General features: G+C 28.9%; 1 protein-coding gene across 1 annotated transcript; it reads right to left on the bottom strand.

Annotated features, from left to right (window-relative positions):
- Positions 1 to 3,874: 3,874 nt before the first annotated feature.
- LOC125842536 (protein TIFY 5A-like) lies at positions 3,875 to 5,213 on the bottom strand. Its single transcript, XM_049521844.1, has 3 exons — positions 5,088 to 5,213; positions 4,895 to 4,994; positions 3,875 to 4,159 (listed from the first exon to the last, which is right to left on the bottom strand). Exons 1-3 carry the CDS (start codon positions 5,180 to 5,182, stop codon positions 3,980 to 3,982), a joined length of 375 nt encoding a protein of 124 aa, XP_049377801.1. The 5' UTR covers positions 5,183 to 5,213; the 3' UTR covers positions 3,875 to 3,979.
- Between the last annotated feature and the right edge of the window lie 6,406 nt (positions 5,214 to 11,619).

Genomic DNA, 11,619 nt, shown 5'->3' with positions numbered 1-11,619 from the left:
TGAAGAGGTATATACTTTTTAATTTGAATCGTTTTTGAGAAAAAAATTAATAGAGATGAGATTTTTATTTTATCTAATAAGAAAATGACAAATATTATTTTTTTAAAAAAAATAAAACAAAATAAACTTTGGTTTTTAGTCATAAAGGTATAAGTTAGTCAAAAAGATGAATGAAAGGGTATAAGTGAGCGAAAAAGGTGATTGGAAGGGTATTAGGTATAGGTGAGCCAAAAAGGTAAATGAAAGGATATTTTTAGACCAAAATATGGATGGAGGGTATTTTTAGACCTTTTCCTATAATTCGAGGGTAGTTTTGGCCCTTTTTCGAAGAAAAATGAGGTTGAAGGCAAGAAAAATAAAATATCGAATATTAATACTAAAAAGAATTTTTCATGTGCTTTAAAAGGTAATTTTTTAAATTTATTTGTCCAATCAATATTTTATGTTTAAATAAAATATTAAAAATGAAGTTGGAAATTCAAATAAAATTTAAAGAACAAGTTAAAAGTATTCCACAGAGAAAAAACATGCAAAAACTGAGATAGAAAAATAGAAAGAAGTGGAGACAAGATATTTAACAAAGATGAGACAAAGTCACATGGGAGAGAGAAAGGGAATATAATATTTTTTCTGAATTAATAGATATTTTATCTTATTTTTCCTATTAAATTCACTTTGAGCTGGCTAGATGCTAAACAAATTTCATGATTTAAATTCAGACCTAAAAGAAAAAAGATTGGGACCAACATGAAAGCTTAACAAAATTTAAAGAAGCTGATTTTGCATGTCACATTAATGTCAAATGGAGAGCCCAATGAGCTACCACAAAAAAAGCCCAAGGAAGTCCAAAAGTGTAGATTTTGCTTGCCTAACAAGGATTTTTTTCACATGTGCAATGGGCCCAAAGAAAAGGAAAAACTATCCATTTATATAAATATTTCTATTATATTTATTAAATTTTTTACTATATTTTAAAGCGTAATTATATTTTATCCCTTATTAATAGCTTCATATCAAATTTCAAATCAGATATATTATACATTTAGATGCATGTTCTTTTTGCCATCAGATACACTACAATAGGGAGAGAAACAAGCAACATTTGTCTATGTATTCTAGATATATTCAAGTATGCTACACACTAGATAAATGTATTTGTATATATTTGGTGTGATTATCTAGGATACCAAATACATATGAGAGTAGTGAGTGAGATGGAAGGGAGGTGAGTGAGATTTGTCTATGTATTCCAAATATATGTGAATCCATTTGGATACAATGTATTCCCGAGATTCATGTATCATGAGGTATCTGAACTCACCAAAATTTGATAATTGTAATATTATAAACTAACGTCTATCTAAGTAATTAACCTCATAAACGGGTGAGATTTGTGTAAGTTACTTTTTTTTAAAAAAGGGGTGGGGGATGGGAGGGGGCTATTTCTCATGCCCTACTTATGGGTTTTTTCCCCTTTATTTGTGGTTTTGGGAAAAAAAAATTACTTGCTTTTCTATTTAAAGTTTCGTAATTAGGTTTTTATTATTTACATAAAAGTATGATTTGAAACATATGATATGTGAGATAGGGTTTCCTATGATTTGAAACCTATGATATGTGAGAAAGGGTTTCCTATGATTTGAAACCTATGATATGTGAGATATGGTTTCCTTATATATATAGTCTATAGAGGTGTATTTAATTATTATTATCAATTTCAATAAAGTAAGTTATAGTTAATTTTATCTGAGGTATTTTAATTTTCAATTATTTTTCATCTTCTATGAATTTATTTTATAACCTTACGAGAAATTGACTTGATATCTATAATTTCGGTTAATTAAAGTACATTAGAAAAAGTAATTAGTGTGATACTAATTATTTTTTATCTAAGTTCTTGGATTATCCTATTATTCTCTCCATCTCATATTAGTTGATGATTTTCCTTTTTTTCACGCATATTAAGAAATCATAAATAAACGGATAGTTTTACCAATTCACCCCTTGAGAACTTCATTAGAACTTTACAAACAAGTGTGAACACTTTAAGAAGAATTAATTGCAAGAGTAATTAGAGGAAAAAATCAATAATTAATATTTTTTTTGATTTAGAGAGTGTTTGAATTGACTTAAAAGTTGGTCAAACTTACTTTTATGTCAGTTTTTGACTTCTGGAAGTGTATGAAAAATACTAAAAATAACTTAAAATCAGTCAAAAGTAGGGGTGTGCACTATTCGGATTAAACCGAATAACCAAACCAAACCAAACCGAAATTTTATTTGGATTGGTTTTTTGGTTTTTCGGATTGGTTTTGGATTAATAAATTACTTTGTTTGATTTTTTGGTTTGGTTTTGGATTTTAAAAGATAAAAACCGAAAAACCGAAAAAAACCGAATTATATATATGTATATATATATACTGCGTGGAGTCGTGTGGTGTGCCACATAAGTCAAAAGGTGTACAAAATTACAAAAAAAAATGAGTTCAAGGGGGTAATAGGACCTTAATTTAGTTAAGGTGTGTCTCTGAGATTTCGGTCATAGTCTAGGGGGTACTTGTGTCTTCTCCCTTTTATGTTTGAATTACATCTACAATATGTATACTTATAAGTATTGTGTTTTAAGTATTACTTATGATTTATATTAGAAAGTATATTTAAGGGATTAAATATTATTACTTTGGTTATATATGTTATTAATTATTGACATAACCGAATAACCAAACCGAAAATAGCCAAACCGAATAGAGAAAACCCAAACCAAACCAAATTTATTTTGGATCGGATTGGGTTACACTTTTACAAAACCAAAAACCGAAAATCCAAACCGAATAGTGTAAAACCAAACCAAAAAACCGAATGCACACCCCTAGTCAAAAGTGACTTAAAATAAGATAGGAAGTGTTTGATAAGGTCAAAAATAACTTAAAATAAGTCAAAAACCAAAAGTAGGTTTTCCCCTACTTTATATTTTTTGACTTAAAAGTCATTTCAGTTTGAGTTTTTATTTTTGACTTAAAAACTATTTTTTAAAACCAATCCAATGGGCAATCAAATAATATGAGGCAACTATTTTTAGTATAGTGATCAAGTAATATGGAATAGATGAAGTAATATCACAATTAATTTTAATTCACAAATTAGTAAATACTAAGATCAATTAGAATGCACTTAATTTTACAATTTAGAGATTTTATTATAGAAATTCACATATTTTAAGATTTCGTTTTCAATCTTTATATTTTTGCTTACCTATTATTTTCTTGTTTCCTTTCGAGTAAACCTAATTTTTTGTCGTAGTGACTTTGGACGTATGCATTGTACTAATTCATTAGGAAGTTTCTCACCTAAAGACATAATCCTTTTAACCTTTTCCATTCTTCCTTGTCACAAAATCGTACTCGAGCTTCTTCACCAATGAGTCTCCAATAAATCCAACATGACATTATTAAATTTTTAATAATTTAATTAAAAATAATTTGAATATAAATCAAATTTAAATATAGCTGATTTTTGAAGAAATCTATTTGAAACATATGATATCGATGATCCGAAGATTACTTAATTTTTTTTAAAAAATATTGAAAATTTAATATAATACCAAAAAGATATATGATAAGGTTTTTTTTTTGTTTTTTTAATAATAAATTCATAAGCCTTGTATTAAAGTTTTGATTTAGGCCATTATATTTGTTGGGTTGCCCCTACATAATTATTCGCGTTTTTTTTTTATCTTGAGTAAGATTATTTGTATTTTTTATCATTTCGTACTGAGACAATATAATATCTATGATTGATTTCACATCTAATGCTTCCTTGATTTTCATTTTTTGTCAAAGTGTGCAATGTTCTTCTAAGCTAAACAGAGAGAAAATTAAATAAGAAAATTTTGTATAGACAAAGCTATAAAATAAGTGATATGCTAATTTCTAGATCCAAAAATACAAAACATATGTACAAATAATGGAACTAAATTAAGTTAGTGATGATATGGCGAAGTTGTTTCAATTCTATTTTTTCTTTTTTGTAGAAATCTTTGTAGAGATTTCTTCACAGTTTGAGGTTGTAATAATGGTGATGACGGTTCAGACATTGGTGAAGAAGTCTTGTTTGTTTTCTCCTCCGTTTCTCTACTTGCAAGATATATTATAGCTTTAGCCTGTATTTAGAAAAATAAATAAATTAGAATGATTAACAAAAGTCATTTATTATTATGAGAAATAAATATGAGAAATAATAGCGTTAATTCGTTGAACGGCAATGAGTGGTTGGTGAAATAATTACCCCAATCTTAATTATCTAAAATAAATTATTTAAGATAATGAAAATGGTTCTTTTTAATGGCCACAATTTTTTTGATCTAAATAAAGATTTTATCATTTTATATTAAAAGAAGAATAAAAATGTGCATCTTGTTTGACCAAATTAATTCTCTACGAAAGTTTGATATTTGTCTTGAAATTTCAACAAATTTTACACTCAAAGAAAAGATGCCTCTATTGTCTCTCTCTTTCAATTTATTTGGTTATTTTAATTTGATACAGATTCAAACAAAAAAAATATACATAAATTTTATAATTTTAAATTAAAAATATATCAAAAATATTGTTTAATCTTGTAGTTTACATCATGTCTATATAAAATTAAATTAAAAAAAAACTACAAAAAAAAAAGTAAAAAGAGTAAAAAAAAAAAAAGAGTAACAACATAATCATTTTATTTACTATATGGTAAGGTTTGCTCATGAACGTACAAAGATCCTTCCGTTCTAAGAAATAAAAAAAAATAAAAAATCATGCATAGTCATGATAGAGTGACCTATGGGTTCACAGAAGGTCCCTACACCCCGAAAATAACAATAAGCTACATAAAATAAAAAGAGAAAAAATCATACCTGAAGGTCAGTAACATGAGAAACCACAAGTTTTCCATTGTAAAATATTGTTAACGGCTGAGATTTATTCTCTAATTCTGTGCTTTCTTTATCCTCCTCCCTATATATAGTAAAGAAAAACAAATATATAATCATTACAAGGACTATAATCACGATGAATTAGAAAATGAGAAAAAAAAAATTAGAGACTTACATTGAAAAATAGGAGGTATTATTGCAATTGTTAGGAGAAAAAGTTGAAAGAGAAGGTGGCATAAGCCTAAGCTCCAAATTACAATTTCTTCTCATTTTCTTCAATTTACAAGTTATGGATGATGAAATTGTGATATGAAAGAAGAAAGGGGATTTTGAATGATGAATATATACAAGTAGTGGGGTACAAGGTGGGTGGGTGTATTTAGAAAAAAGGTAAAAGCCACGTTTTTAACACATCAATAATATAGTTGGTTCATAAATAGCCGTCACTTTCCGAAAGTACGTAGTGGTAAATGGACATGTCTACAAAGATGGCAAACGGCCAAGTATGAGTTAAAGCAGCACGTGATAAATGACATTTCGTCTCATTTCTTCTGTATGAGTTTCTTTGTCTCCGTTTATTTTTATTTGTCCATTTCTTAGGGATAAAACAAACTTAATAAGTAAGGCTTTCTTTGATGTGAGATATTACATTAATAGGTTGTTTTATTGGCAAGTTTCGAATAACTTATTTTAGGATTAGTAATTAGTATCGGAATAAGTTATCTCTTTCCTTAAATTCCTTTTATACATCTCACACACAGTATATATATATATTTTTTTTTTTTTTTTTGCGTCTATACTATTCATGTTCCCCTTTCTTTATATTTTCCGCTTTGGTAGGCGCATATTTTTTCATCTTTTTTGTCTTTGTACTTATTTTTTCTTGTTTTAAATACTGCTCCACACCCTTCTAGACTTCCGTCCGTTTCGACTATTGGGTAGTCAGTTTCTAATGGGAGTGATAAGTCTGGTATGGTTCTAACCATATGTTTGAGTTTTTGCACTAACTTTATATCTTCCGTGTTGAATGTCTTTTGTCCATTAGTTCCTGCTTTTGAATATAGGGGTCCTGCTATTTTTCCTAGGTCTTTTATAAAATTCCTTGCATTATTTAAAATCCCTAGAAATTTTTGTAAATCTTTAGTTTTGTCTAATTTGTCTGGCATGTCTAGGACTTTCTTTGCTATGTGAGGTTGTAATTTAATATTTCCTTCTTCAATTTCTACTCCTAGAAAGTTTATGAGGTTTTTACATAAATTCATTTTTTTCTACTAATTATGATACCGTTGTCTACAAATAGCTTAAAGACTGTTTGTAAGTGACCTAGATGTTCTTTAGTATTGTTACTAAATACCAAAATATCGTCTACGTATACAAGAATAAAGTTTTTATAATCTCTGAAAATATTCCATTTTTCTTTAAAAAATTGGAGGGGCCGTTTTTAGTCCGAAAGGCATTACTTGCCATTCGAAATGTCCTTCTAGACATGTAAAAGCAGTCCATTCTATACTATCTTCATGCATTTTTACTTGCCAGTAATCGGACTTACAATCAAACTTACTAAAAATCTTTCTTCCTTGTATTCTATTTATTAGCTCTATTTTATCTGGTAGCTTATATCCGTCCATTCAGGTGTTATCATTGAGTCTTTTTGTAATTTATAACCATTCTTGCTTTTTCCCTTACTATTTCACTATGATTTCTTACCATGAACGCTGCTAATCTATGCTTTGATGTTGATCTTCTGATTACTCCTAACTTTAGTAACTCTTTTATTTGATCTTCGAATTCCTTTAGGTCTTCATTTGTTGATTCTGTAGTGGCTATTTTTCTTTGTATTTTGGGTTAATTATGTCTAGTTTGTAGGTTATGAGATTGGCGTCCCAATGCTTCAAGGGTCTTTCTCCAATTATTTCTAGTTTATCTAGAATTAGAATTACTTCTTCTAGATCCTTTTGATTTTTTATTACTCCTATGTGTTGTAATCCCCTTTTTAAAGTTGTAAAACTCTGTATTTTTTCTATTAAGGTGTAATTCTTCTCTACATCGTCTGTATCTGAACCACTAAGTTCTAATAGTTCAATTTCTTCTTTTACATTTGTAATATGTATCTTGCTACTAGTACACTCTTCTCATTTGTCACATTTTTTTTGGAGTATTTGGGCTAAGTTCACTAGTGTCTGTAAGATATCTAGATTTTGTTGGAATAGATTCGGTTGTTATTGTGGTTTGAATAGTGTTTTTTGAGAATATTATTCCATCTCTGCTAAGAAGACAACTTCCATTATTAAGTAGTAAGAAGTCTAATCTTAAAACAATGTCTATCTAATATTTAGATTTCTTACCCAGATTTTTCCTAACTTATAGGTAGGTTTATAGAAGTCTGCACAAGTGTTTAAAAAACTTATTTTTGCATCACTAATGTAATGCTCATATATATTAGAGGATTTGTCCATTTGCATGGTGCTTTGTGGCTCTGAAAATTCTTTTATTACTTCTGGGGGCAAGATGCATCTATTTATTATACTCTTCGTACATCCTGAATCTACTAGAGTGAGAGTTTCTATCTCATAGTATTGAATTTTTATTCTAGTCAAGATTTTTATGGTATTAATTTTTTTGTCTTCGTTACAAATCAATCTTTCAAATCACGCGACCTCTTCCTTTTTGTTTAAGAGTTCTATTTCTAGTTTGGGCAATTTATTGTTGATTTGGCTAGTTTCCTCTATGTTTACGTCTTTCCCTTTTTCTAGTTTACCCATTCTTTCTTCTAAATTATCTATCCTATCTTCTAATGCTTTTAGCGATTTTTCTTTTGTGATAACTTGTTCGTCTTTGACTTTAATGTTGAACACCTTATCAATGCACCAGATGCATCCTTGTAAGTAGCAGTTCATGCATTTTGCTCTTCTATATTTACTTGGATATCCTGTGAAATTAAAATATCGCTGGATGTCTAAACCTTTTCCCATGGAAAATTTGTGGTCACATTGTATATTGACAAAGGTGTGGTTATTTAGGTTATTTAAATATAGCTTCTCTAATCCTATTTCATTTATTAATGTTTCTCCTTCTGAGTCCGATGAGTCTTGTCTTTCTCCTTCTATGGCATTTATGCTTATTACTGAATATATACTTTCGTTATCTGACATATATTCGTCTATATTTATCAGGGTTTCTTGGAAATCTTCTATAAGCTAGGCATTTCTTTTCCTACTGTTTTTTCTTCCTGGACAAGTATTGGCTAGATGTTCTTCACTTCCGCATGTGAAACAAGCTAGTCTATTTTTATAAATCATGTTATTATTATGTTTTCTTACATGTCTATCTTTGTTCAGATAGGGTTTTCTTGCAATTGACTTTCTTAAATAGTACTTTCTCTTAGGTTTGTAGTCATGTCTACTTTGATATGGCTTTTTATACTTTCTTTGTGGTTTACTTTGATCATAATTTTGCGTTGTATATATATTTTTATAGAAATCAGTCACGCTTTGTTTCAACTATTTTTGTATTTGTATGTTTGTACATTTTTCTTGTAGTATCTCCATTACATGTTGTACTTTATGTCTTATGGACCAATTTGCTGTTGGATTTTGCATCACTCCTTCTCTTTTATTTCATATTTCTTCTATTTATCTTCCAAGGGCTCCAGGGAGCTTATTGAAAAGTTTCTTTCCTAAACTTTGGTCAAACGCGTTACCGCTTATGGCGCAATAATAGAAGAAGTCTTTTAGGAAGTTCTTTATATGGCACCAATTATTTATGCTAAGTTGTTCTAGTTTTATTAACGCATCTTTTGTAATACTACCAATCCACTATTTGGGTCTTCTCCTGTTACTATGTTGTATATTTTATTAGCAAATTTGTACGGGTTTGGTCCCATGTTTACCAATTCTTGGAACTTTTGAAGGTAAGCTACTTTGTATGCTTCCCATACCCCTTTAATTGATTCTCCTAAAAAGGTCTCCATATACCTATACATGGTTTCTGCATCTGTTTCACTATAATGATGTATGTAGTCTGCTACCACTATACCTTTCCATACGTCTATTACTGAATTCCATAATTGGAGGTCATGTGTTGCTATATTTAGTATGTTTCCTCTATCTCTCTCTTCTTGAAGTTTGATAGGAGCTTCTATTGTCATTCTTATTCCTATTGGTCTAACCATTTCTGGTTCTGTAGTTAGGTCTTGTCTAAAGACTCTGTGCCTTGGTAAGGTACCTATGGTATATTCAACCGGTAGTAAGGGTGTAGTTTTTTGGAAGGGGCTTGAACTAGTCGAAGCGGTTTCCATAAATTCTTTTAAACTACGTGTTGTCTCGTCATCACTTTCTTCTTGTGTGTCTTCCTCATGTCTATACCCATAATTGTTTGTTCTAGCTCTGCATTCTTTGAAGTGTCTTTCTACCATAGAGAAGTTTATTCTTCTTAGTTTGCAGCCTTTACATCTGAAGATTGCTTTTGTATCTAATTCGTGTATCTCTTTGGCTTTCTTTATTGATTTATCTACTTCGTAGTCGTCTTCTTTTATGATCTGAATATTCATTCCTTCCATGTTTATTGTTGTTTCGGTGGTGTTGTCTTTGAGGTCTTCATCTATTTTCCTTTGGTTTGAATACTTATAGTCGGTAAATCTGATCGAGGTTTGTCCATTGTTACTAGCATATTTAAGGTGGTCATTGGGTCTTAAAACTTCCTTTTTATAGAATTTCTCTAAATTTCGTTCTCTACCAGCATATTCTTCCGAGTTTATTTTTAAGAGTTTCATTAGTTTTATTCCCTTATGTTCCATTAAACCTACTGCATCATTTATTTTGATTTTAAACTTGGAGCTGCTGCTAGTGGCTAATTTTCCTATGAAGCCTACGCATACTAGCAAATTATTTCCGCAGTTCATTTCTTCGTAACCTTTAGTTCGTATCCCTATTTTTATATATTTACCAAATTCAATTGAATTTATCATAAAGTCTAGGCTACAGTGAAATATTCCTCCGTTGTTGGTCATATCTACTTCTGTTAGACCTATTATAGATCTTTTTTGATTCTGCCCATCTATCATCATATAAAGTAACTAGCACTTTTGTTCCTAGATTTTTTCTAGTTAATCATTTAAGTCCAATTACTATTAATCACATATGCATGAGATTCATCCTTCTTTTTTGTATTTCTTTCATAGATTCTTTGCTAATTAAACTTATACTTTCACTATTGTCTCCTGATATGCACATTTGTTCTTCTCTATGGTGTCTATATAATTGTGCTTTTGAAGAGAAAAGTCTTATATTATAAAGTACTTGTGGATTTAGAAGTTTTAATCTATTTTACTGGAAAATTTCTATATCTTTGTATATATCTATTATTTCTTCTAATTGTTGACTGCTACTAGGTCTGGACGAGTTCATTATCTTGGCTAACATATTATTTCCTAATCTATCTTGAGAGAAACTGACCCTTTGTCTTTCTTGGGGGCTCTACTCCTATTTGAAAAAAGGTCCATGCCTTGTCCTTTTTTGTCACTTTAGGTCTATCCTTTTGGAGGCGTTATTTCTATTTTTTGTAGTTTTTCTATTAGGTCTTGTTTTATTTTTTCTTGAGGGATTTTATTTTCTAATAAAATATCTAATATTTTATTAATTTATGCGATCTTATCTTCTAGTTTTCTGTTTAATTCTAACAGCACGAAAATTATTATATTATTCTGTTTCACTCCTATTAGGTCTGTTTTTCCTGGTGGTGTATATTCTAATAAACCTTCGAGATTGACTTGAAATTGTGTTACCCTTTTTAAAATTTCTTGGTAAAAATGATCGTTCATGAAAGGATTAAGTCTTTAAGTTGGTTTAATTTTTCTTTTATTTTCAAAAGTTACCAGTGATATTCTTGATCAATTATTATTTGTCTTTCGTAAGGTCAAGGCTTTCTATTGGCTATACTGGTTGGCATATATTTAAAATATTAGATGCTTTTATCAAATGTTTTACTGGTCTAATTCAGGATTGTAACATAGGCTCTGATACCAACTAAAAGGTCGTTTAAATTAAATAAGGGTGGTGAGGTTGAAAATGATGAATGATGTGTTTATGAATTAGGTTGAAAATGATGAATGATGCATTTGTGAATTATGTTGTGAAATCCTACTCAGTACTCCCTCCTCTAATTCCCTTATATATTGTTTTTGATATTATGTATAATAACATCCACAATTTTCACTACTCCTTATTTTTATAATAATTCTTCATATATTTCTATTAAAAATTACACTATATAAATATAATTTCAATTTATGAATTTATTTGATAATTCTTATAATTATTTATATTTTGATTTCTCATAAATCCTTTTTTACTTTAAGGGGTCGTTTGGTTTGAATATGAGTTATGTTGGAATAATTTATGTTGTGATTAGTTATGATGAGATAAGATGTACTGAGATTGTTTTTTATTGAGTGTTTGGTTTGTTGTATTTAAAATAATATATATAGATAAATTTTAAGAACAAGTTGTTTGTTTACAAAATTACCCTTCACTTTATTTAGTTTTTTTTATATATATTTTCTTTGCAAGTTTTAGTTATTTATTTTTTTAAAATAAACTTTTATTTTATTTAGCTTAAATTTTTTTGTTTGTGTATATCCATGATAAGTATCATATGTATTTAAAAATAAACTTTTTTTCTTACTTAGCTTAAAAATAGAATTTTCCTCT

This window comes from Solanum stenotomum, chromosome 10 (genome assembly GCF_019186545.1).
Source record: "Solanum stenotomum isolate F172 chromosome 10, ASM1918654v1, whole genome shotgun sequence".
Taxonomy (NCBI): domain Eukaryota; kingdom Viridiplantae; phylum Streptophyta; class Magnoliopsida; order Solanales; family Solanaceae; genus Solanum; species Solanum stenotomum.
This window is presented reverse-complemented; position numbering and strand designations above follow the sequence as displayed.